The sequence below is a fragment of the Hemiscyllium ocellatum genome, chromosome 1 (genome assembly GCF_020745735.1).
Source record: "Hemiscyllium ocellatum isolate sHemOce1 chromosome 1, sHemOce1.pat.X.cur, whole genome shotgun sequence".
NCBI lineage: Eukaryota > Metazoa > Chordata > Chondrichthyes > Orectolobiformes > Hemiscylliidae > Hemiscyllium > Hemiscyllium ocellatum.
In genome coordinates, this window is record NC_083401.1 from 32,279,236 (window position 1) to 32,306,256 (window position 27,021).

The 27,021-nt window shown below is 41.8% G+C and overlaps 1 protein-coding gene across 4 annotated transcripts in view; it reads left to right on the top strand.

Moving 5' to 3' along the window:
* The window catches only part of LOC132827677 (fibroblast growth factor receptor-like 1), a 304,917-nt gene extending 278,353 nt beyond the window's left edge, over positions 1–26,564 (top strand). For 3 of the 4 annotated variants that reach the window (XM_060844365.1, XM_060844443.1, XM_060844522.1), the window contains exon 7: positions 17,686–26,564. In XM_060844365.1, coding sequence (XP_060700348.1) covers positions 17,686–18,092 — 407 coding nt within the window. In that variant the 3' untranslated portion in view covers positions 18,093–26,564. Of the gene's footprint in view, positions 1–8,746; positions 9,446–17,685 lie in introns of those variants that run through there. The other variant, XM_060844604.1, reaches the window with a different exon arrangement.
* The last annotated feature ends 457 nt before the right edge of the window (positions 26,565–27,021 follow it).

Here is a 27,021-nt window from a genome sequence, read left to right on the forward strand (position 1 = left end):
TTCAAGCTCTCAGGATCCTCTGGGAAAATCCTGCCTTATTTCTTTTTATAAAAAGGCAATCCCTTACGTTTTGATCCCCTCATTCTAGATTCTCCCACAAGAGGAAGCATCCATTCCACACATGCTGTGTGAAAACACCTCAGGATCCTGAATGTTTCAGTCAAGTTGCTTTACTAACCTCTTGCCTTACTAACCTTCAGCCTAGTCTGTCCAGCCTTTCTCCTTCAAAGATGTGCTGCTGGAAAAGCACAGCTGGTCAGGCAGCATCTGAGGAGCAGGAGAATCAATGTTTTGAGCATAAACCCTTCATCATTCCTGTTGAAGGCCTTATGCTCGAAACATTGATTCTCCTGCTACTTGGATGCTGCCTGACCGGCTGTGCTTTTCAGGCGCCACACTCTTTGACTCTGATCTCCAGCATCTGCTGTTCTCACGCTCTCCTTATTAAACAACTCATCTATTCCAGGTATTGGTCTGGCACATTTTCTCTGTACTGTTTTCACTGAATTTACATAATCTACAAATTGATTGAGCTGTGCTCGGAGCTCCAGGTATGTTTCTATGAGACGCAAAGAAATCATGATTTTGAGAATCACTATGTCAACAGTAATCCTCCTATCTTAGAGACCAGGCCGGGGGGGCTGGGGGGGTTTAATGACTTGACCGAAATACATCACTCTGATTGTTGTTGAGGGGGTCCAGCACTGAAGTATGTGGCACTGGAGAGCCAGGATTGCAGCCCATGCTGAGCATGATTTTGGAGATGGGGTTTGGGTGGTGAGGCAGCAAAATCCCCATGTGCTGACAGCCCACCACCTTCCTGCCCATCTCTGAGCTGACCCTCCTAATAGATTGGCAGTCTGGCGGCCATATTTAAAAAGTTAATTTTAGGTTCATTAGTGAGTTTTTTGACCAGGTTAATATGACTGCCTGCACCATTATACATCTGATGTTGGCAGGACGGTGTAGGTTGCTTTTTGTGGCTCAGATGAGAAAGGAAAGGAAGGAAAAGGGACTGTTTGTTGTGGTGGGTGGGATATCCTTTGTATACGGGGCCACAAGGATCAACCCCTCTTTCTCCTCCGCCCCCCAAATAGCTTCCCATTCCAACTCCACCCCCACCCCCACCCCCTGTACCTCAGCCCACCCCAACTTGCTACTCGTAGGAAGTCCCATTTATGACCGATCCAGATTTTCCTGGTAAAGGAAAAGGACAGCATGATTCTCACAGCAGTGAAATCTGAACCAGTCTTGAACATTGGATGGATCCTTTTTTGTTTTATCCTACAATGTGGAAACAGGCCATCCACACCGACCCTCCGAAGAGTAACCCACCCTGACCCGTTCCCCTACCCTATTACTCTACATTTACCTTGATGAATGCACCTAAACTACACATCCCTAAGCTCTATGGGCAGTTTAGCATGGCCAATTCACCTTACCTGTATATCTTTGGATTGTGGGTGGAAACCGGAGCACCTGGAGGAAATCCACACAGACACGGGGAGAATGTGCAAACTCCACACAGATAATCACCTGAGATGGGAATCGAACCTGGGTCCCAGGTGCTGTGAGGCAGCAGTGCCGCCTTAATCCACTTAAGGGTGTAATCAATTAATGGAGTAGACCGAAGCCCTATTCAAGGCTGCAATGATCTGAATTATTAAAATGCCTAACTCTAAAATTAAAAATATTACTTCTGTCTAACAGATTTTTGTTTTTATTTAAAGAGACCCTCTGTTGCACTGCTGTGACAGTGCATTGGGAAACGCGTGGCGTCTGGTAATGGAGTTTAGTTGAAGCTATTTAGTTTGACTGTTCTCCAAGGATTATTTTGTCACCAAGTCTTTGGCAGAGTTTCAGAAGCTACAGTTATCACAATAGGGGGTTCTGAGTTCAGTTTGTTGGACAACCTAAAGACTATTAAATGATTAGCTGCGGTGATGTGAGATCCAAATAGAAATGCTTATTCTTTTTGAAGAGATTAAACACTTGAGACTTAAAGTTTGGAATGGATTTTATGAATGGGAGTTATTTTCCACCCACTCTCTCAATCGTAGATTGTTAGTGTTTCCTTTTCATTCCTGCATGGCTCCAGAGGTATGTTCAGGGTGGATAGAAAGTGAATGGTTGTGGAGGTGGTAAGGGGGTGGGAAGGGTTAGGTTTGGGTGGGGGGAGGACAGGATGGCTCCATAGGGATGTGTGTGGGCAGAGGCTAGAGTTAGCATAAGGGGTCATGGGGGTAAGTGGAGATCAGAGTTAGAAAGTGGAACAGCGATAACCAACTGAGACAAAGTCACAGAACTAGGAGACCTATTCTCACCAATCCATCTTGGCACTGACTCACAACCGTGGCTGTCCACATTGTGTCTTGGGACTCACCTCCCAAGTGAGATTTGTGTGTTTCAGGGTAATCTTTACCAAGTTGGTCTGGTGACATATGTATCTGTGGCTACCTTTACTGCACCTTTTTTCCAACTTCCCATCAATGGGGAATGAAGATTAGAATGTCTAAGTGAAGCACGAAGGAGGGAACCTGAATTAAGAATGTTTGTGAGGAATACAAAGTATGGGATGAGAGAGGATTTTGCTGAGAATTTGCAAATTTTACTATTTCCCACAGCAGTTGTTGTTTTATGAAAAATAACCTCTTTGTCTTTTAGTGTAAGTTATTTCAGTCAGTTCCATTCCTCTTTAGCTTTGGCAGGTTCCTAGCCTATGAAATTCCTTACTCCCTTGTTGCAAGAGAAATGAATCAGTGAAAGTTGGGGAGCCTTGACATTAAATTGACTTGTTGGCACTTCCCTTAATGTGAAACCTTACAGCTAAAAGCATGTGGTTTATACTCCTTATAACACTTCAAAGTGTGAGTTCACCTCTTATCTGGGTGCATACTACCAGGTGATATGTTGGCTGTGCTGACCATATTTTGTCATGGCCATAATCAGCAGCAATTTTTAATCTTCTGTAGGAAGGTAGTTTTAAAAACAAGATTAAATGCTGCTGTTTAATCTGCTTCACTGACATTCTGGCTGCACATAAACTTGTGTCCAATCTTTTTGATGTGGAATACTAAAATGGTAATTCCTAAAATGTGCACAACCTTATTATGTCGATGAAGCATCCCGATAGAATGCAAACCACACACACACGCCCAACATGCACGTACACGTGCGCACACACACTTACGCACGCATGCATACACTCAAAACACATACATACACGCGTGGATGGACACGCACATGCACACACCAATTTATTTTATTCTATGTTAACAAGGAGTAGGAATTTTCTTCTGGTATAATGTATCAATCTGTTCCTAAAAACCAAGGCTTTTTCATCTAAAGCTCCAAGTCATTTTCTTTTATAGATGAGGCCAATGGAAAATATTAAAGTGTGGTTTGAATGTGTTTTTTTTTACTCTTTACTTTTTCATGAGACAATCTCCTAATTGTCCTGGATCTGAATGGCTTGCTCCGCTATTTCAGAGGGCAGTTTGCTGTGGATTGGAATCACATGTAGAGACCAGGTAAAGATGGCAGTGGTGGTCCTTCCCTAAAGGCCATGAGTGGATCAGCTGGGATTTAACAGCAATCAATCATTACTGAGTTTAAAAACTCACACAACACCAGGTTATACTCCAACAGGCTTATTAGGAAGTACAAGCTTTTGGAGCACTGCTCCTTCGAGTGGGGCAGCATCACAGGACACAGAGATTATAACTATTTGACAAAGAAATGGTGCTCCAAAAGCTAGTGCTTCCAAATAAACTTGTTGAACTATCACCTAGTGTAATGTGATTTTTAACTTTGTACATCCCAGTCCAACACTGGCACCTCCGCATCATGGCTACCATTACTGAGACTAGTTTTAGATTTTAATTCCACTAGCTGGCATGGTGGGGATTTGAACCACTGGTCCCCAGAACATTAGCCTGGGCTTCTGGATCACCAATTCAAAGATTCAGTCACCACTGCTACCGTTTGGGGAGGTAAAGATACCTTTTCTTATTGGTCGCCAACATAGCTGCGTAACAAAACCTTGTGCCCACTATTTTTAAAGGCATTTCCAGTGGTGAGCTTTGTGCTGTGACTGGACAAGAAGTCTGGTAAGGCCTACCTTTGCAGTGCTGCATCTCTATGCAATTGTTGATCAGATAGGAGAGTTCCTCCCAATGCCAGTTGAATCACTGCTTGTTAAATGCACAATTAACCGCACTAATATTAATCTTTCTACTTTACCAAAATTACCAAGTAAGCTAAATGTCAAGAATTTCGACATTGATGTCAGACTGATTACTTGGTGACTTCACCTTGCCCTAGGTGGGCTACATCTTCAACAACATCGCGAGGCATGTTCCATGGACACCAGCCACATGTTCCCCCATGACCTGACCTATGAGTCCTCATGGCCCATCTCCAATCTATTTACAGTGCTCTACTGTACTGCAATACTGCGGCTTGGGTTCACCAACTACTTTGCTCTCAGGGCCACACACCCAGCTCATGGAATGGACTAGGCCTCATTTCTGAGTTTCACTTTTTGCCGTAGCTCTAACGAGCTCTCAGCCTACCTGACTACTCACTGCGTACAGTGCCGTTTTACTGCTTATTGCAGACACAAAACCAGGAAACTTGTTATGGTTGTCGGCAGTCCTCAGGCTTATCAAGAGGGATAGCCTTCACCCAGGGGCTTCCAACACAGTAAGTCCAGCACAACCACCGATACCAGTCCATGGTTTGGACATGGTCATTCAACCATTTGGACCGTTTGCAGTTGGGGAAAGGGATAAGGTGCCGACTGTCAGGGAGCCCACCATTTAAGGGTTACAGTGTCATACAGGACAGAAACAAACCATTCGGTCCAACCAGTCCGTGTCAAACATAATCCCAAACTAACCTAGTCCCACCTGCCAACTCCTGGCCCATATCCCCCCAAATCTTTCCTATTCATGTACTTATCCAAATATCTTTTAAATATTGTAATTGTGCCCACATCCACCACTTCCTCAGGATGTTCATTCCACATGCGAACCACCTTTATCTTGTGCCGTATTGTGAGCACTATTCCTTTTGGAATGGGATGGAGACAGATATAAGAGATGAAAGCAGGGGATTAATTTTGATTCAGGTAGGAAGCTGTTCTGAGTGAGTGAGTGAGTAGGCAGCATAGAGACTATGCAGGGTTAGTGGTGTTGGCAGTTGGGGGTGGGTGAGAGTGAGTGAAGGAAGATGTTGCAGCCAATAGCGAGAGTGTTGGAGCATGGGCCATGGGGGGAACTGGCTACAGTAGCAGAAATCACTTGAGATTGTGTTCTACAGCACAGAGAAAGATCCTTCAGCCCAGTCAAAAGTGACCACCTAACTATTCTCATCCCATTTTCCAGCACTTGGCCCATAACCTTGAATAACTTTAGTTAAAAATCACACAACACCAGGTTATAGACCAACAGGCTTATCTGGAAGCACTAGCTCTCAGAGCACCACCTGATGAAGGAGCAGTGCTCCAAAAGCTAGTACTTCCAAATAAACCTGTTGGACTATAAACTGGTGTTGTGTGATTTTTAACTTTGTCCACCCCAGTCTAACACCGGCACCTCCACATCTTGAATAACTTGGCATTTCAAGTGCACATCTAAACGTTATGAGGGTTTCTGCCTGTACCTCACAGGCTGAGAGTTCCAGATTCCCATCACCCTTTGGGTTAAAGCTTTCCTTGTGTCTCCTCTAAACCTTACAACCAATGTGGGACCTGAACCCACAACTCTTAAGCTTGACTCTCCTGTCCTATTGACTGAGCAAGCCTGCATCCTGCCAGCTGATATCGAAGAGGAGATGGTGCTGCTGACTTCAGCAAAGTGGAGAATGGAAAGGGTACAGAAGAGATTTCTTGCAACAATACCATAGCTAAGAGGCTTTAATCATGTGCAGGCCTTACTCTCTGAGTTACATGTTGTGTCGCTCTCTGCACAGCATCAGTCAAGGGATGCCTCCTATTCAGAAGGCTTTCTTCTTCCTCTTTATACATCGATTGGATTTGACAGTTGTGAAAGGGAGAAGTGTTAGCTTTTGGTGAACAGACAGTGAGTCATCTCTGTAAACTTACAATGTTCCAATCTGTCATTGATCTCTTTGGGGATGAATGTTTAAGAGTTCAGACTCGGGGGTGGGGTGGGGGTGGGGGGGCGGGGTTGATATTTGATAGTCTGTGTATCCTCCAGCCTTACGGGCTACTGCAGCAATCTTGTTCTTTTATTCATTCATGGGATGAGGGTGTCACTGGCTACGCTAACGTTCATTACCTAGAGGGCAGTTAAGAGCCACTCACATTGCTGTGGGTTTGGAGTCACATGTAGGCCAGACCAGGTAAGATGGCAGATTTCCTTCCTTAAAGGACTTTAGTGAACCCGATGGGATTTTCCTGACGATCCACAATGATCATTATTGGATACTTTCTTTCCACAGAATTGTTGAATTCGCACTCCCTTCATCTGCCATGGCCTGCTTCTAACCTGGGTCCACAGAACATTAGATGCAAAAACAGAAATTGCTGGAAAAGCTCAGCAGGTCTGGCAGCATCTGTGGAGAGAAATCAGAGTTAATGCTGAAACTTTAACTCTGATTTTTCTCCACAGATGCTGCCAGACCTGCTGAGCTTTTCCAGCAATTTCTGGTTTTGCCTCTGATTTACAGCATCCACAGTTCTTGTGGTTTCTTCAGGATCTGGACCAGGTGGGCCAATGGGCTGAGAAGTGGTAGATGGAGTTTAATTCAGATAAATGCGAGGTGCTGCATTTTGGGAAAGCAAATCTTAGCAGGACTTATACACTTAATGGTAAGGTCCTAGCGAGTGTTGCTGAACAAAGAGACCTTGGCGTGCAGGTTCATAGCTCCTTGAAAGTGGAGTTGCAGATAGATAGGATAGTGAAGAAGGCATTTGGTATGCTTTCCTTTATTAGTTAGAGTATTGACTACAGGAGTTGGGAGGTCATGTTGCGGCTGTACAGGACATTGGTTAGGCCACTGTTGGAATATTGCGTGCAATTCCGGTCTCCTTCCCATCGGAAAGATGTTGTGAAACTTGAAAGGGTTCAGAAAAGATTTACGAGGATGTTGCCAGGGTTAGAGGATTTGAGCTATAGGGAGAGGCTGAACAGGCTGGGACCGTTTTCCCTGGAGCATCGGAGGCGGAGGGGTGACCTTATAGAGGTTTACGAAATTATGAGGGGCATGGATAGGGTAAATAGGCAAAGTCTTTTTCCATGGGTCGGGGAGTCCAGGACTAGAGGGCATAGGTTTAGGGTGAGAGGGGAAAGATATAAAAGAGACTTAAGGGGCAACTTTTTCACACAGAGGGTGGTACGTGTATGGAATGAGCTGCCAGAGGAAGTGGTGGAGGCTGGTACAATTGCAACATTGAGAGGCATTTGGATGGGTATATGAATAGGAAGGGTTTGGAGGGATATGGGCCGGGTGCTGGCAGGTGGGACTCGATTGGGTTGGGATATCTGGTCGGCCTGGACAGGATGGAATGAAGGGTCTGTTTCCATGCTGTACATCTCTAAAACTCTATGATTTTGAGAACATTACCTGGGTCTCTGGATTGATAGTCTAGTAATAATACTACTAGGCCTCCCCTAATCCATAATGACGGTGGTGCAGAAGTTTCCCTGAAACATGGCTATATCACAGGAATGAATTCAGTCATCTCAATTTCTAGCACTCTCCTCCAATCACAGTGGCCCTTTGCAGTGCTTCCCCATCACCTGTCAATGCCATTCTCTGCACTTGCTACTTACCTAACTTCCAAACCCATGGCTGCTACCTTTGAGATATCATCATTCCTTCAGTGTCACTGGGTCAAAATCCTGAAATGCCATCCCTAATGGCCTTGTGGATTTATTTATAGAAGACAGACTGCAGTATGTCAAGAGATGAGAGCACATGATGAACCCTGGCCCTCTTCCTGTGACTGTCTGTTCCCTGTTAGAATGTCAAGCCTTGTCCTGTGTCAAAGGTGAGAGTATCAGTGCTAGAGCAGTGAGGGGTTTTGGGAATGCACCTGGTGGGCTAGAATATTATCACCAATGTGAGGAGGTGAAGCATGTCATAGCCCTTTTGGTGGGGAGATAGTCTTCATACTTTACCACCTCTGCCCACTCTTTCCAGGCTAATACCTGTAAAATCTCTTGGTACTGGCAGATGGAAGATGCTCCTCTTCCTGTCAGCCTCCTTCAATGAAACCTGGGTGAGGGCGATGTGGGATGAATAGCTTCTCCTGTATCTTCCATTGTCCTCAGAGATTGTTGACTTTAACCGAAATACATTGTGACTGTAAGGGGTGCAGGCAGCATTTAAGTTATGAGGTGCCAATCGCCAGGCAGCTCCCCCCTCTTATTTTCACGAAGGAGGCTGGTGGAAGAGCATGAAACTGGGCTCAAGCCCAGGCCGACATGCGATTTCACCGGAAACAACTTCTACACTGGGAATCCCGATGTGATTACAATAGCGGGCACAGAACCTATCATTGGATTCAAGGGGGATGTGAATAAATATTTGAAGAACACAGTAGCTGGAGAGTTTTGGGATATGGGACTAGATATCAATGGATAGTGCTGTCAGAGAGCTGACACCGGTATGACTAACTGACTTGCCTCCTTTTGCATTCCTTGATTCCTATGTCAACATAGTCACATGTTAGATACTTTCTCAGCAATCCTAATAGTGTGCTGGTTCTCTCCCACAGATGCCAATTATACTCTTGCGCCCTGGAATAACTCTGTCTCCTTTGCCAGTTTCTCAAATGTGGGCAATGGCACTAGGCCCAGCAATCACCCTGACATCTCCAATGCCAGCAGTGACCCGTCAGGTGGTTCAGATGGCACAACGGAAGTGCCAGCAACAAGACACAGTGTGCAGTCTAGTAGACCCAGGATTCAGTCATCTATAGAAACAAAGGGGACACACCTCACAGAATCAGTGGACCAACATGAAGAGTCTTATGCTATTATCCACACTGGCCTGCCTAAGTTGATTGGTAGTTTCACAGATACTCTTTACAAGCTAGCTGACAGACACACTTATGTACAAAAGTTCAACACTGCATTAGACAGCGTCTTGAGCATGTTGCCCCAGTGATGAGTGACTAACAAGGCAATAAATCATCCCAGTTGGCCATGCCAACTACATGGGCAGAGTAATGTGACCCATGGAGCCAGTCTGGACATGACCCCTTGCAGAGGGGCCACACCTCAGTAATCCTTCCCAATGTCAGAACACTGATTCAATAGCAGAGATATTCATCCATTAACACCATCAATCAACTGTCTTAATGTCCAGAAAAAAAACAATCCTGACATACAATGTTTGCACCTTAGCACATAAATTAGAAAGCACTTGGAGATTTTCTGGGCCCTGTGACAGAATAAAGATTTCTTTAACTTGATTTCTCTTTGTCAGTGTTTTCTTTTAACCTCTTGTCGAAGTTTCACACTCACACAGCGACAGGTTACCGACCAGTAGAGGGTTAATCTGCCCACAGTGTGATTAGCCTCAAGAGGAAAGTCTTAAGGTTGTTTAGGAATATACTGTGTCCCCCAACTGCTTTGAAAAGTACTGAAAACTCACCTTGAATAATTTATCACCCTTATGACGGAGAGGAAGAACCTGCAGTCATGTTGCCTCGCTAGGTAGCTGCTGTGATTTGATTGATGGCACGGATTGCCTTTTAAATTGGAAGGTGGTGGGTTCGGGTCCCACTTCAGGCTGAGACTCCATGTCTGTGCTATCCTTTTGGATGAGATTTTAGGCCAAATACCCATCTACTCTGAGGTGGAGGTACAGGAAGACATCACTGACATCTCACTTGTTGATACTCCACTACCACCTTAAATTCTAACTCCCTTTAGTACTGAAACACGATAGCACTGTGCCTACCTGCTGCAAGATTCACTGCTGTAACTCACATGGCTCATCTGACAGGACCTTCCTAACCCCAACTTATATCTTCAAGAAGGACAAAGGTAATTTCCCCTACAAACCTCACAAGACTCTACCCTCTAAATAGATTACTGTTCCTTCACATTTGCTGGGTCAAAATCCTGAAATTCTCTTCTGAACAACACAGTGAGTGCCTCAACACTGCATGAACAGCAGTAGATCAAGAAATCAACTCACTGTCACCTTTTCCAGGGCAATTAGGGATGGACAATAAATGCTGACCTAGCCAGTGATGCCAGCATCCTATGAACTAATAACATAATGGCAGATCCTTTATTCTTTACTCATTGATGCAAGTAAGGTTCTACCAATGTTTATTTTGTTTGCATCATAGATTGAAGAATAGTATAGCACAGATCATGCTATGAAATGGGCCTGAAACTGATGGCTGCCTGCTCTACCTCATATTGTGGATCGAGAGGTGTGCTCCTTCCACCTGTATAACCTTAGAAGAGACACATACAGCAAATTTCCACTCTACCTTTCTAATAGGGCGAAGATCAAGGGTGATCATAAAGAAGGTTACCCAAGCCCTCTCGGAAATTAATTATCTTGTCCATTAGATTTCTGAAGACCTTGACTAGGCACAGAATGCTGGGCCCAGGATAATTGGATGATACACTGGACAGAATTCGCAGAGCTCCTAGGCACGAATTGGCTAGGGCTATGGGAGTTGACCCCTGTTTTTGCTTTTAATCAGGATTTCTTACAGGTTTTTCATGGGACATGAACCCAGCTTTAAAGTCCTACCATTCATCAATCTATTTGAAAGAAAGGAATTAATACACGTTGTAGTACAGCACACAGAGAGATAACACTTAGATATATTTTCTGGTTTTAATATTGCAGTGCGTAACTGCTAGGCTGCGAGTTATTCTTCTGAAGAAACATACTATCTATATTATCGAACTTCCATATCTAAGTATATTTCCGGTGCTCTGGGACTTTCTTTTAATCGAATCATAAAAAGTTAGACCATAAGAAATAGGGACAGGAGTAGGCCATTCAGCTCCTTGAGCCTGCTTCACCATTCAGTAGGATCATGGCTGATCCCACATTCCTCATGTCCATTTTCCTGCCCTGTCCCCGCAACCCTTGATTCCCCGACTGATCCAGTAGCTACCTATCTCAAGGACTCTGCCCCCACAGCTCTCTGTGGTAAGGATTTCCAACCCTCTGAGAGAAGAAATTCCTTTTCATCACAGGTTTAAATTGGCACTCCTTTTCTGAGACTATGCCCTCTGATCCTAGACCCATGAGGGGAAACCTCATGGTCCATAAGGTGAAATATCGTCTCAGCATTTACTCTGTCAAGCCCCTTAAGAATTCTATATGTTTCAATGAGATCACCTCTCATTTCTCAAAATGCCAATGAGTAGAATCCCAAACTGTTTAGATTTTGCTCAAAAGACAATCCCTCCCTACCAGGGATCATCATAATGAAACTTCCCTGAACTGCTTCCAATGAAATGATGTCTTTCCTTAAATAAGGGGACCAAAACTGCTCACAGTATTTCAGGTGCAGTCACACCAGCTGTAAGACTTCCCTACTCTTATACCCCAAACCTATTGAAGTAAGAGCCATTAGCCTTCCTGATTGCCTACTGTACCTGTGTGCAAGCTTTCTGTGCTTTGTGCACAAGGACCCCACAAGCTGGTTCATGTTTTGCCTGCAGACAGAGATGAAGGATTTCTTCTGGCAGAGTGTAGTGAACCTGTGGAATTCTTTGCAACAGAGGACTGTTCATTAATCTAGAAACAGAGAAGACTGGAGCAGGAATAGGGAGTTGACTCCTCGATCCTTTCAGTGTGATCATGGCTGATCATCAAGCTTAATAGTTAATTAAGTAATTCAAGGTTGCGATAGACAGATTTTTAATCAAGTAAAAAATGAGGTCTGAAGGGCTTATGCTCGAAACGTTGAATTCTCTATTCCTGAGATGCTGCCTAACCTGCTGTGCTTTGACCAGCAACACATTTGCAGATTTTTAATCAATAAAAGAATCAAAGGATATGGGAAAGAGGTAGGAAAGTGGAGGATTATCAGATCAACTGCAACCTCATTGAGTGGTGCAGCAGACTTGATGGGCTGAATGGCCTACTGCTCCTCTGTCTATGGTCTGCCAGCTCATTTGCTGATATTAAAAAAATGATTGGTGGAAGCGAGTGCGAAATCCTGCAGTTCTTTGGCAATCACCTCCAGCTACTGGAACAACCTCACTCGGCCTTGGCGATCAACCTCTGATTGTAACTCAAATGACCAGGCTGAATCAGTTACCAACTTGTACGTCAACAGTGACCTCCATGGGCTCAGTCTTCGATCCTGGCAATGCATCTGGCTTGACTGAAGAGCCAGTATTGACTGAGGTCACCCTTGACACTGAGCCCCTGCTGAATCTGAATTAAAACTAAAATAAAAAATAAAAATAAAAATGTTTTATTTAAGATCCTATTACTCTCACACTTTTAACCATAAATCCGTCTCAGTCTTCCATTAGCTTTGGTAATGGAAGACGACTGGTAGTGCGGTCCCAGTCTAATGTAGACTGTTCAGCATGGCTTTTCTTTTAGTTAAATACATTTGGACAAAACACTGCTTCCAATAAAAAAAACAGAAATGCGCAACAGATCTGGCATCTCTGACGAAAGGTCATTGATCTGAAAGCCATATAATCTGTCTGACCTGTTAAGTATTCCCAGAATTTTCCATTTTCGTACAGAACACCTTGTGACTCTTACAGAGTGAATGAGTTTCAACATCCCTTGATAGCGTCAGGTTTCTTTGTGCTATCTGAAAACAGGTGGAACAGACCGAGCGATATTTGATGTAGGTGTTCAAAGTTATAAGGATTTTTGGTTGGGCTGAAGTTGTTCCCACTGGCATGCACAAAGGATAGTTGGCAAGAGAAAATGTTAGGAGAGATAAGGATCATATTTAATGCTGATTCAGAATCAGTTGGAGAGGATGATGGAAACATGTGGAGTAGTAACTCTCAAAAGAGAATTGAATATGTACTTGAAGAGGAGCAACATGCAGAGCTACAATTAAAGAACAGAGGGATAAGACTAACTGGATAATTTTTCAAGAGTCCAGATGAGACACCATAGAATTGAATATCTTCCCTTTGTTGGTTTCATGAACTAAGAGAAGGAACAGGAACTGGTTGTGAATTCTGTATTTGAGGATTTTATATCCTTGTCTTGACACAGTGATGGCACTGAACAAGCCTCATGTATAGTGAGTGCATCAGTAAGATGGCTACAGTTATGGTAAAACAAAAACTTGCTGTCAAACATTAGATATGATGGGTTATCAAGGTGCCAAAGTGGGAATACTCTACACAGTTTTGTCCAACCTTTTCCCATTTTCCCTTCACTAATTGGCAAAAATTGCCTGGCCAGATTTCTCCCAGCAGGCTGCACTAACATACAGATCACATAAGACCAACAGACACCTTTCCCTGTTCCACCATCTACACATTGACAGTGTGTGGGATCTTGCAGTTTCATACTAGATCTAGTCAATCTCCCATGCCAGAGAGCCCCTAGTCCCTGCAGGAAAGTAGTCATGGCAACTGGATAAGTAGTGGAGGAAGTTGCAAAGGATGTTGGTTCAAATACATCAATGAAGACCAGTCCTGTTCATGGTCCTGCACGTGAATGCAGCCTGACATAAACGTTGTTGCACAATACTGGGCAAACAGTGCAGTTCAGCAGCGGTCAACATGGATGTACTTGCTGTAATCATCAGAATAACTGACCAGGAGTTCACCAATCATCCTGGTTAATATTTATCCCTCAATCAATATCAGCAGCATAACACATTATCCCATCATTATCAGATTGCTGTTCCTGGGGATGGTTTTGTGTAAATTGGCAACTACCTTTCCCATATTGCAACAGTGACTAGACTTCTAAAGTACTGATAGAATCAGAGAATAGTTACAGCACAGAAGGAGGCCATTCAGCCCACCATGTCCATACCAGGTCCCTTGTAGAGGTAATCAACTAGTTGCATTCTCCTGCCTTTGTTTTCCAGTTGTCTTTTGAATGCATCACCACCCCCTCCCCTCCCCCAACCTCAAATACAGCATTCTATATCCTAACTACTTCGTGTGTAACAATTGATTGATTGGTTTATGGATTGATTTATTGTTGTCACAGGCACCGAGGTACAGTGAAGTGTTGTTTTGCGTGCTATACAGGCAGATCATGCCATACAAAGTGCATCAGGGTAGCAGAATAGAGTGTAAAGGCTGCAGAGAGAGAGAATTAACATTTGAGAAGTCAGTTCAAATGTCTGATAACTGAGGGGAAGAAGCTATTCTTGAATCTGTCCATACGTATATTCAAACTTTTATAACTTCTGCCTGTCGAAATGGATTATAACTGGGGTGGGAGGGACCTTTGATAATGTTGGTTGCTTTGCCAAGACTGTGGGAAGTGCAGGTGGAGTCAGTGGATGGAAGGCTGATTTGTCTGATGGATTGGGCAGTGTTCACAACTCTCTGTAGTTTCTTGCGTAATTGGGAAGAGCAGTTGACAAACCAGATGACACAAAGATAACTGGAGGGACATTAGTGTTGAGGAGGTGGGGAAGTTGCAGAAGGGCTTGGACAGGCTAGGGAGAGTGGGCAAAGAAGTGGAAGATAGAATACAATATTGAAAAGTGTAAGGTTATATACTTTGGCAGAAAGAACAAAGAGATAGACATTTTCCTAAATGAGGAATGGCCTCAGAAATCTGAAGCACAAACCTCCCCACCATCTCAACATTGCCTATCCCTCCACCTATCTTTGTGTCATCTGCAAACTCAGTAACAACGCCCTCAGTTCTTTCTTCCAGATCATTAATGTATAATGTGAATGGTCTTACTAAACTAATAGTAACCTGTAGTAGACCTGAAAATGTTTGGGGCATCTACAACACTATGTGGTATACAGAGTTTTCTCTGTGCCCTAATTAGAGCTGTCCTAGTTCAGGATTCTTCTAAGATTAACATGCAGGTTCAGTTGGCAGCTCAGAAGGCAAATGCAATGTTAGCATTCATTTCAAGAGGTCTAGAATGCAAGAGCAGAGATGCACTGCTGAGACTGTTTCAGGCTGTGGTCACACTGTACTTGTATTATTGTGAGCAGTTTTGGACCCAGTATCTGAGGAAGGATGTGCTGACCTTGGAGGGAGTCCAGAGGAGGTTGAAGAATGATCCTTTTTGTATGAGGAAGTTGAGGACTTTTGGTCTGTACTTGAAGTTTAGAAAGATGAGGGGGATGTCATTGAAACTGACAGAATACAGAGGGGTCTGGATAGAGTGGACCTGGAGAAGATGTTTCCACTGGTAGAAGAGACTATATTCTGAAGGCACAGGCTTAGAGTGAAAGGACAACCCTTTACAACTGAGATAAGGAGGAATTTCTTCAGCTAGAGGGTGATGAGTCAATGGAACTCATCGCCACAGACGGCTAAGAAGGCTAAATCATTGAGTCACTATAATACAGAGCTAGGTAGGTTCTTGATTAGTAAGGGGATCAAAGGTTACAGGAGGAAAGCAGGCATTGAGAAACATATCATCATAATTGAATGGTAGAGCAGACTTGATGAGCCAAATGGGCTAAGTCTATGTTACAGTTCCAGTGGAAGGTCCACAAAAGTTGCCTGAGATCCAGATATGGGGCTATGATTCAGGATTTTACCACAACTGGAGACCTTAACCTGGGTCCTTTGCATCACAGAAGACAGGAATTGTGGTGGGCAAAGGGATGGGAGGTAGGAGGTGGAAGAAGGGTCAAGAAAGCTGGGAATAGTCTGAATAGAGAAGGGTGGGTAGATTTCAAGCATTCAACATGAAACACCCATTTAATCAATTGTCTGGATGGCTGGTTTGTAATGCAGCACACTGCTCACAGCATGGGTTCAATTCCTGCTATAGGACTCTCCATCTTAACCTCACCCCCTTGCCTGAGGTGTAGTGGCTTTCTCTCTATATCTCTCCCAATGTAAAGGATGTTATTGTGATGACATTGTCAATTCTGTAATTTAATACTGAACATGTTTGTTTCATAAAGATTCGCATTTATGGCATTTATCACATCTCAGAGCATCTGATATGCTAAAAATTGCAAGAAAATTCAGTGGCTGTGTTAGAAACATGCAATAGTTTAGCTGTTGCCTCATCAGTCAAGGGAGAGGTCACTTACGATGATAACTTTCTGTGTTTGGAAATGTATCCAAAACAAATCACTGCTAATGTATGCATGTGATTTTGTGCCAATGTACATGCTGTGGGGTCTAAGAAATGAATGCTTTCCTTGTGTGTTGTGATTTGATGTTTTCTGGAGCAGTGATGACAATTGGGAATATTGGTGAACTCTTCTAATTCTGCTTCAGTGTGAGTCTAAGTCTCCTGTACACATGCACAAAGACAAAGGGCATTGTTACTAAGTGACTGCATCACCGAAAGAAAGACTGATTTGGAGGTGCTGGTGTTGGACTGGGGTGTACAAAGTTAAAAATCACACAACACCAGGTTATAGTCCAACAGGTTTAATTGAAAGCACACTAGCTTTCGGAGCGTCGCTCCTTCATCAGGTGTTAAAGTGGCTCACCATCACCATCACCATCACCTCAGGGACTATTACGAATGTGTAATAAATACTATATCCTCTGAGTTTAAGATTTTTTAAAAAATTAGCTGGTTTTCCTTCTGTCATGCTGTAGGGGAGTACCTTGTTTCCATTGGTCTCCTTCTTCTGGTGTTTGGCACACTGGTGATTCACTGGGACACCATAGGCGCAATCTCATGTCATGTGTCTAGACACCTCTGGGCTACCTCCTCATTGTGTTAACTTGAATGAAAGCCAAATGTGCCACCTTGAAAGAGTAAAGTAGTTCACATTAAAAGTTAATGGAGGCCCCCAAGGTTCTTGACATTTTCACTGTGGCTTTGTAATCATGATGCCAAATAAGATGCCAATGATTGGCAAATGAGGCTGTGTTGTCATGCCAGGAGAAAGTGAGGTCTGCAGATACTGGAGTATCAGAGCTGAAAATGTGTTGCTGGAAAAGCGCAGCAGGTCAGGCAGCATCCAAGGAACAGGAAATTCGACGTTTCGGGCATAATGATGAAGGGCTTATGCCCGAAACATCGAATTTCCTGTTCCTTGGATGCTGCCTGACCTGCTGCGCTTTTCCAGCAACACATTTTCAGCTGTGTTGTCATGCTACTCTATTAAGAAGCCGTTAGAATAGGTTAAGCTGTTCCAAATGGGCACAGCATCATTCCTTTGGGTTGTGGATTGCATGTTGTGTGGCCACATTGATTTTCTTTTGATAATATCGCCCTTGAAAAGTTTAGACAGTCCAAGATTAGCTTTATTTCACAAAGCCCACATACTGCAAGCTAAACTTGACATTTGTTGAACCTCCACTCCCCTACCATTGCTATTTGAGTATGGGCTTAAATGCAGAAATATAGCTTCAATTCTCAGCTGATTCACTCTTGTGTGGAAAACCTGTAAAAAATTACCAAATAATTTATGCTTTGGTGGCTGCTTTATGTGTTGAGACCAGCCAACTTCAAGAAGATGGTAATCTATTGCTGATTTCCAATCACTTGGTTTTAAATCTGTGCCTTTTTTCTGCTCCTCACCCTTTCTACCCTAACCCTTCCTTATCCCTTTGATCCAGACCCAAAGCCTCCAAAAGGCCCCGTGACTAATTCTTCGAACAGCAGCCTCCCATGGCCCGTGATCATCGGAATTCCTGCTGGTGCCATCTTCATCTTTGGCACCATCCTCCTCTGGCTTTGCCAGGCAAAGAAGAAGCCGTGCACCAGCCCAGCAGCAACCGTCCTTCACCGACAGCAGCAGCAGCAGCAGAGGGACCGGGGCTGTGTACCGGACAAAGAGTGTATTACCCCCATCAACTACGAGGAGTACCTGGCCCAGCAGCAGCAGCAGCACCTCCTAGTGCCAGGGCCCCCACCGCCAGCCCCGAAAATGTACCCAAAGATCTACACTGACATCCACACCCACACACACTCCCATGTTGAAGGCAAGATTCACCAGCACCAGCACATCCACTACCAGTGTTAGCGATGGCATCTGCAGCACTTCCCAACCTCCCAACAAGGGGCCTCGAAAGATCAAGCAACTTCCATTTGTTAGCCTCCTCCTACTTATCCCCAATCTCTCTCTCTCTCTCTGACATAGACACACGCACCCGCACACGCATGCACACACATTTACCGACACGCAGCTACACATACAGACTCCACATTTATACAGACACCACAGACACACAGACATGCACACCCCCGACGCACAAACCCATTCACACAACCTCATACAAATACACTTGCACACCCACACACAAACATGTACACATACATACATGCACATGCTCCTCCCCCCCAACATCCACACACAAAGCCCCACACACGCACGCACACATACTGCCAGTAAACTGAAAGTTGCCTGGCAAAAGACCTTGTTGTGAGGAATTTGGGAGGCAAGAGTGGAAAATGGAGCTAGCTCTGAAATTCCTGTGAAATGAGAATGTACTTGGAAGCATGAGGGACCGAGGTTGCAGCGAGAATGTTTCAAGGTGATATTTTAGAAGCGATTCATATCTTACTAATAGATTGACCCAAGGCAAATTTTCTTTTCACAAAACAAAACTGCAAAGACTGAATCATCTCACACTTCACAATCCCAATTGAAGCACCTTTCGAAATGAAACTATCTTTTGGTGCACAGTCCACCTAATTGAATCATTGCCCCAGGTACTGAGCAATTACTTTGTTTCGATAAATTATATTAAAAAAATGTAAACTACTTGAGGTATATTTGAATACTGTGAGAATTAGTTTGTCTATGCAGTTAAATTCACTTGACACAAAGATACCTTATCAACAACACCAAATAATATTTATATATTATATATATTTCAAAAATAATTACTATTACCTGGAAGTTGAACAGGGACAGTATATTATATTTCCAATCATACACATAATGAACCCAGTGCTTCAGAAAGGCTTCACCACTGGTTAGTGCCAAATCAAAGTTTAACTGTGTTTTAAATAAACTTGCTGTCTACATTAAGTTCCTGGCTGACTTGATATTCGGGATTGTATAGTCTATGCTACCATATAAACATCTACTGGACATTGGTGGAGACCTTTAAAAATGTACCCCACAAAATAAGTATGTCTTGCCACTGCCATTTCAAGGGAAAAGAACAGCAGGACAGTGCTTCGAATGTGAAACCATATGAACTGTCTTGGTGAAATATTTATTCACCTTTGAAGGAAAAGAGCAGGCTGCTATATTTCACTGTCACCCACTGTAGAGACACTGGACAATTGAGTATATCAAGGAGGAAAATGAATCACTGTCCAGCAGCTAACCTCCTCCTAGTGGACTGACTTGTGCCTGCTCTTACTGGAGATCACACTCTTCTATTCTGTACAATCATGTTTCAATGATGTTTTAGCAAATAGGACCTCAGTAGTAGTGCCTTGTGTGGATTAGAGAGATGCTAACCACAGATATAAGCCTTCTTTTGTTGTTGTAAAACTATATAGATTTTAAACAGAAAGTCATGTATATTTAATTTATTTTGTTAAGTGAGAAAAACTGTATCATATTTTCCTCTAAAAACAGGTGTTTCGATAAATATATTTGATCAAGGTGAAATTGAATTGTTGCAGAGTTTTTACACAGAAGCCCTACACAGAGTGCATTGACTTGTATCATTGATTGGTGGGTGCAGGGAGACAGTGTGAAATATTTTAATGTAAAGCCTTTTTAATTCAAAAACAACACATATTTTGTATTCTTTATATCAACAATCCTGTATAGACTGCCCCCTTGTTTCCAGCAGCTTTTCACTTCAAACTTGTTCTGTTCTGAACACACTTGTATTGTTTTATAACATTTTCAAAAAGAGCTATTTTATTAGGAAGATGATATAATGACGTTATGGACTAATGCTGCACTCGTGAGGTAAATGATCTTAATATTATATTCCTGGAATATCACTCAAGCTGTTTCTTGCCTTTTTGTCTCTTAAAAGATATTTAAACAAATGAGCAACCACTCTAAATCGCAATGGGAAATTAATAGCAGTGTAACGTGAGCATGTGACTGACCAAGAATGACTAAAGAAGTTTCAGGTTAACAGCTTGCCCTAGTTGTCTATTTGTACCAGAAGGTTTTCAAGGGCTGTTGTTAATAGCACTTAATAGGAAAAGGTGCATTCAGTCCCAATTGCTATCGTGGGTAAAGTTCACTGAAAGCTTTTACCCTTGGGAGAGGCAGACATTATCCACTGACTACCTTTTGAAGACGGACCTGTGGTACATGAGCCATAAACATGGCAGAAATCTGGAGCTCATCACCTTGTGGTTATTTCTGTCAACGATGGCAAGTTACAGACAAAAGGTAGTGAGGGAGACTCAAGCCAAGCCAAATCTAGCAATGCGAACAGGAAAAACACAACTACAGTGTGAAAGAATAGATAGAGCATGAGAAGTCCCATACACCATTTAAAATGGAAACAATAAAACCACCTCATTTCCTGCCTGTGCAGACTTGTCTGGTCATTTTTGTCAATTGAAACATTTCCTTTGATCAAACCATGCTAGATCTTAAAAAAAACTTCCTTTATTCTACTCTGTTAAAATAATCAAGAATAATATTAAGGGACAGATAAAACAGATCTTTATTGATTAAAGAATAATGTTTCTTTCAGAAAGCAAATGACCAGCAGTTTTAAATTGATTCCAGCAATCCTATTAATGAAAAAAAAATTATTCAGCAATACAGATGTTCTGATCATTTGAAATGTAGACAAATTTACAGATTGTTCTCTCAGTCCCCAGGGCAAAACAACTTTCATAAAACAATGCATTCCCTTATATTCTGGAAAGTGGTGGTGTCAGTAAATTCTTGATCAAACTGTCAGGTCTGTCTTCGTACCTTAGTGTGTTATTCATGGCTGTTTGGTTAAGTGGTGTCTGTTAGACTAATATATTCAACTAAAATGTATTTTAAAACAGTTTTGTTGTCTCATTGAAAGATGGCTTTAAATTTGTTTAAATTCTCGAGGTAAAAGCACATTCAAATTCTTGGTGACAATGAGGTAACCTGAGAGGGAAATTAGCTTATAAGTAACTAGAAATGCAGCTTTGAAGTTCTGCATTCCATTCTTTAAATGCACGTCAATAATAAAAGGATTGTGTGTGCATGTCACGACTTAATACAGGCACAGGCAAAGTCATCTTGATTATGATATTGTGGCACATTTATTGTCTAATTGTTTGAGCATTAACACCTAAAGTTATGCTCTAACCACCATATTCATTATCTTTTCTCAAACTGATTATTTTGTCAAAACTAAACTTAAAATGATTCACTGGTAATGTTAAAGATGTTTAGAATGAAAGTAATTTTGGTTCAATTTTGGTAATTTTGAAAGAAAGTCAGATGTGTAACCTGGATTTGAAGAGCGTAAAGCCAAATTGTGAATTTTGCTTCTTCTGGATTTAGCCAGCTTTCTATGTACAGGCTTTGCAATTTAATTTTACAACAGTAATGTCATTGTTGCATAGTATTTGGAAGTCAATTATTTTGTATGTTATTATCACGTGTATGTTCTAATATGCAGCATGTACATAATACGCCCTTAAAATATCCAACACAAATAGCAATTTGAGGATTAATTGTCCTCTCCTTGGCAGATCATAACACATTTAAGAAAACGTTTCTAAATAGAATTAATACATACCCATGTTTAACCTAATGCTCACTTATTATCAGTTGCTATTATAATGGTGATAGCCCATAGAATTACTGTCTTGTATTATGTAATTAAGTCTATTTTTACATGTAATGACATCACCTTGCAGAATTTATTTCTGGGATAATTTTCTTTTGGTTTTGTGAATGCCTGTTACCCTTTTCTTTGCTATGGTATAAATTGCACTATCAGTGTCAACACAGTTATGCGAGAAAATATACATTTTAAATTTTGTATTATTCTTGTAGATTTAAATGTAGTCTGGATTGATTCTTCAAGGGAGAAGACCCTTTGGAAATCCTGTGAGTTCGGTCTTAATTCTACAGAAATTGTGGTCGTAGCTACCAAATTGTCATCATAGTTATGTTTTTTTTAAGCTCTGAGCACAGTCTAAGCTCAAACCTGAAGAATTACTATTGAATGAATTAAAAAAAGAGTGAGAACCATGGAATCATTTTCCAACATCTTACTGTGAGGAAGTTGGAAATCAATGGGATGTTCACACTATCGAGATCACAGTTTCCTTTTCTCCCATTCCCTGCTCAATTTGCTCACTTTCTATTTCTCACCCTCCCACCTTGTGCCAGCACATTATTCGCTGATATTCTGATGAGTTTTTTCTTCTCACCTTCTATCTGATCTGACAAGGAGCCTTGGTTCAATGAAGTCAGTGGTCTGCTGTCTACTTCCTGTCTTGATTAATACAAAACACCAACAGCTAACTTTATTTCTTTGTCCAGCTTAGAACTGCTAGAGTGACTGAAGGAAATATAAGCTACTGCTGCAGCAATCCTCACTCCTATTGGCCGTGTGGTAAAGATGTCATTAATTGAATTATTTAGGTGATGGATTGGCGGGGGTTTCCCCTCATGATAGCTAGCACTTATTCACGTGCAATTTTACCTGGTCGCCTCAGTGTCAGTATATTTCAGACCAAATCCAGGTGTTTGTGAAGTCTTGCTGTATTCCCCACCTGTCCAGATGCAGCAAAGCTATCTCTGTCCAATAGCTATGCTGCCTGCACCCCAACAATAGCCTGCACTGAATGTCTTCACAAGAGCTCAGTTTTTAGCGTCCCTCTTTTCTAGCACTGAATAAAGCTTTAATAGCTTTAATAGCTTTAATAAAAGAATCCTTCCATTGTTCTGTCTGGTTGACCATGATCATTTATATCAAATTTTAATGCCACTGAATACTTTGTTTTCTTAACTTTTTGGGTTTTGCTGGACTCCTTCCTGTCATTTTCAAACATGTCATATTTTTAATGCCTCTTCATGGTGGTTTTCTCATCCTCCCCCTAATCATAAGAATGGTGATTACTACTTGAAAAGTCTTTTTGAGTGTAATAGCAATTGCTATGACCTGTCAACTTATCCATCACTTTGAAACCTCTGGTCTAAGTCACTATTTCTAATAGCTTGACTTTGACTACTGGTCCTGTTGCCTGTGTTATATGTTTATCACTGTTGGAACATATTAGAGAATATCTACTAGAAAACCTTGGTAAGATTATATGACTCTCATCAATTTGTCATCTTTCAGCTTCTCACCAAATTTCTATCATTGGGTGTTGAGTTTTCTCTTGATCTTTCAGTCTCTGCAACGATAAGCAGTCATTTAGAACATAGAACATTGAATGTTACAGTGCAGTACAGGTCCTTTGGCTCTCGCTGTTGCACCAACCTGTGAAATTAATCTAATGCCTATCTAACCTACACTGTTCCATTATTATCCATATGCCTATCCAATGACCATTTTAATGCCCTTAAATATGCCGAGTCTGCTACTGTTGCAGGCAGGCCGTTCCACATTCCGACTATTGAGTGAAGAAACTACCCATGATATCTGTCCCAGATCTATCACCCCTCAATTTAAAGCAATGTTCCCTCGTGTTAGCCTTCACCATCTGAGGAAAAAGGCTCTCACTGTTCACCCTATCCAACCCTCTGATTATCTTACACGTCTCGATTAAGTCATCTGTCAACTTTTTTCTCTCCAACGAAAACAGCCTCAGTTCTTTCCTCATAAGACCTTCCTTCCTTGGCAAGCAACATCCTAGGAAATCTCCTCTGAACCCTTTCCAAAGCTTCCACATCCTTCCTATAATGCGGTGACCAGAACTGTATGCAATACTCCAGGTGTGGCCTTGCCAGTGCCTTGTACAGCTGAAGCATGACCTTGTGGCCATTTAGAGAAATCAATGTGACAATCCAGGGGATTCTCAGAGTCATGACTTCTCTACATCTAGTGGACTTATTATTTAACTCTTTCAATTCTTTTGATCTGAATTTTACTTTGCATTCATCAACTTAGTTCAGCTCATCATACCTCAGTGTTCACAACATTTTATTCAAATGGTTGAATTTCTATAGCATGAATGAAAATCAATCATTAAAATGAATAATCTCCACATTTGTTGCAACATGTTGACACTATAGTCAAGAAAGCACAATGCCTCTAATTGCTGAGGAGGCTGGAGAAATTTGGCATGTCCATAAAGATTCTTACCAATTTTTAATAACGCACCATAGAAGGCATCCTATCTGGATACTTCACATTTTAGTATGGCAACTGATCATCCCAAGACTGCATAAATGAGACAGAGTTTTGAACACAGCCCAGACCATCACACAAACCAGCCCCCCCACCCATTGACTCTATCTGCACTTCCTGCTGCCTTGGGAAAGCAATCAATATAATCAAAGGTCCCTCCCACCTCAGTTATACTCTCATCCACCCTCTTCCATTGGACAGAAGATATAAAAGTTTTGATACAAGTACAAATAGATTCAAAAACAGCATCTTCCTTGCTGATATCACACTGTTGAATGGATCTTTTAAATGTTAATGTTGATCTCTCTTTCTCTCTGTACCTTCTCGGCAGCTGTAACATTATATTCTTCACTCTGTTTTGTTACCCTGATAAACTTGTATAGTATGATCTGCCTGAGAAGCATGTAAGACAACACTTTACACTGTACCTTGCTACACATAACGATAATAAATCAAATCAAATCAAGACTTGACTGATGCTTTTTGCTAAGCTTTCTCCCTCATTGCTGAAAGAATTGCTATCCTTTTCCATGCTGGAGATGCTTTTTTCATGACCCTCAATGATCCATTCAACACTTGAGTTCTGCTTTTATCGGGGAATCCTTTTCCAACATGCTTCTTCCACCTGTGGACAGGGAACAGGAGAAAAGCTTTCCATATGACAGATGATCTCACTTTCATTTCTAGATTCCCTAGTTCATCAAAATTACAACCCTTTGTGATCTTTTCAACATCAATCTCTTTCTTTCTGTCTTTGAAATTTGCTGTAAACCACTTCTTCCCTGCATTCTCACTGAGTTAAAGTCAAGGCAAAATTTGTCCACCCACCTCTTAAGCATGCGTGACCAGGACCTCAAAATTATATAATTTTCTATCATTTTTCCTTGTCACTTGTTATCTGCAGGCTTTAATTACTGATTCATAACATCCCGTAGTCATCGCTTCCTGAGGTATTATCTCTTTTCAATACTGATGATGTCCTACATCAAAGCATCAAATCCCAGTGTAGACACAGAAAAAAAAACAAGGTCAATGCAATAATTGTGTAAATATTTTAGCAAAATCTTAATTTGTATAATATGTTGTATTCTAGATTTAAATTTGTGATCGGAAAATTCACACATTTCCTTTCCTGAGAGATAAAAATGGAGCTTTGGTTAAAGTTTGGAAATATTAATGCAATGATTAGAATTTGAGCTTTGCAGCTAAGGGCATAGCTTAGAGCTCACATGAAGCATACAGGAATAAGTTCCTGCCTCAAACATTTAACAAGGGTTGATCAAGAGCTAAGACAATGGACTGCAGCATCTCACAACAATATTTTTGCTTTTACTTGATTTGATTTATTATTGTCACATGTACCTAGATACAATGAAAAGTTTTGTTTTTCATGCAGTACAGGCAGACCATTGCAAACAAAGGACATAAAGTTCATAGGGTATTTAGAGAGAGCGTACAAGGTTACAATCACCTCTGTCAACAATGTAAACAAACGTTTGAAGATGCAAAATCTATGAGGAAACTGCCACTTGGTAACATACTATGGAATATATGATGATGCTCAGGTTGAAATTCCTAATAAGGTCAACTGACGTACTATGCATGAGTTCACTTAATGTCTTAATTGCTCATGGACAAATTCAGTTCTATAAACAAACATGTTAATCCAAGGGTACAATGTTGTCAACTTAATTTCTTTCAGTTTATGAGGTAAAGTTTGAAATGTCTGTAATACCCTGGTCACTTAAGTAACTGTCTAGCTAATAGCTTTGTTCCATTGACTTGCAGTGCATGAGTGTATTCATTTGGTCACTGACCATGTTCTGCAGAAATGATATATTTACATGCTCGTACATCTTTATGTAGTTTACACTCGGTCTACGTCCCCTCCCAAAGAAAAATAAACTCTTGCGACTTTGTGCTTCAACTGTCAGTTCACTCTGGCAGTATATTATGTGAGCTAGGTATTAATCAGTTCCACTGTCAATGACATCATCTTTCTGTCAATGCTGACTTCCATCAGTGTTTAAAAGGTACACACCACCCAGAGAGACCAGACACCACGTACTAACTCTTCCAGCCCTCGGTTTGTTTTCCTGGGTTTTACCAAAGTGGCTGCATTTCAATCATGGAATAAATCTGAGCTTAGACATTGAAATATTTCATCATTCTTAATGTAAGAAAGAATCTAATAAATATTGCTTCTTTCAGATTTGTTGACGTGCTGAAATTCATTTGTCTCCTTCCAGGTTTGCTTTTCATCCACCTCTCACCCTGACCCATTCCTGAAATTCCTGCCACATTCCACACTGTCATAATATTTATGCCAATGGTTCAAGCCAATAGGAGGTTCCTGATTCAAAACCTGCATCCCAAGTGCATCATTGGCATTGTGACGCCAATATATGGCAGAAAATAAATATCAGGAGAAGCTGACTGGCCAGAGAAAGAGTCAGGACAAAGTAGATAGGGAGAAACTATTCTGGACTTGTGAAAGGATCAAGATCAGGGGGCCACAGAATTAAAGTACAACAAGGAAATCCTAAGATGCGTGCTTAAGATCTGGGATGTGCCTTAGATTGTGATTGAGGCAGTTACAAACAAGGGAATTATCTGAAAAGGAAGAACTTTCCAGGTTACAGTGAGAAGCAAGGGAATTAACAATCA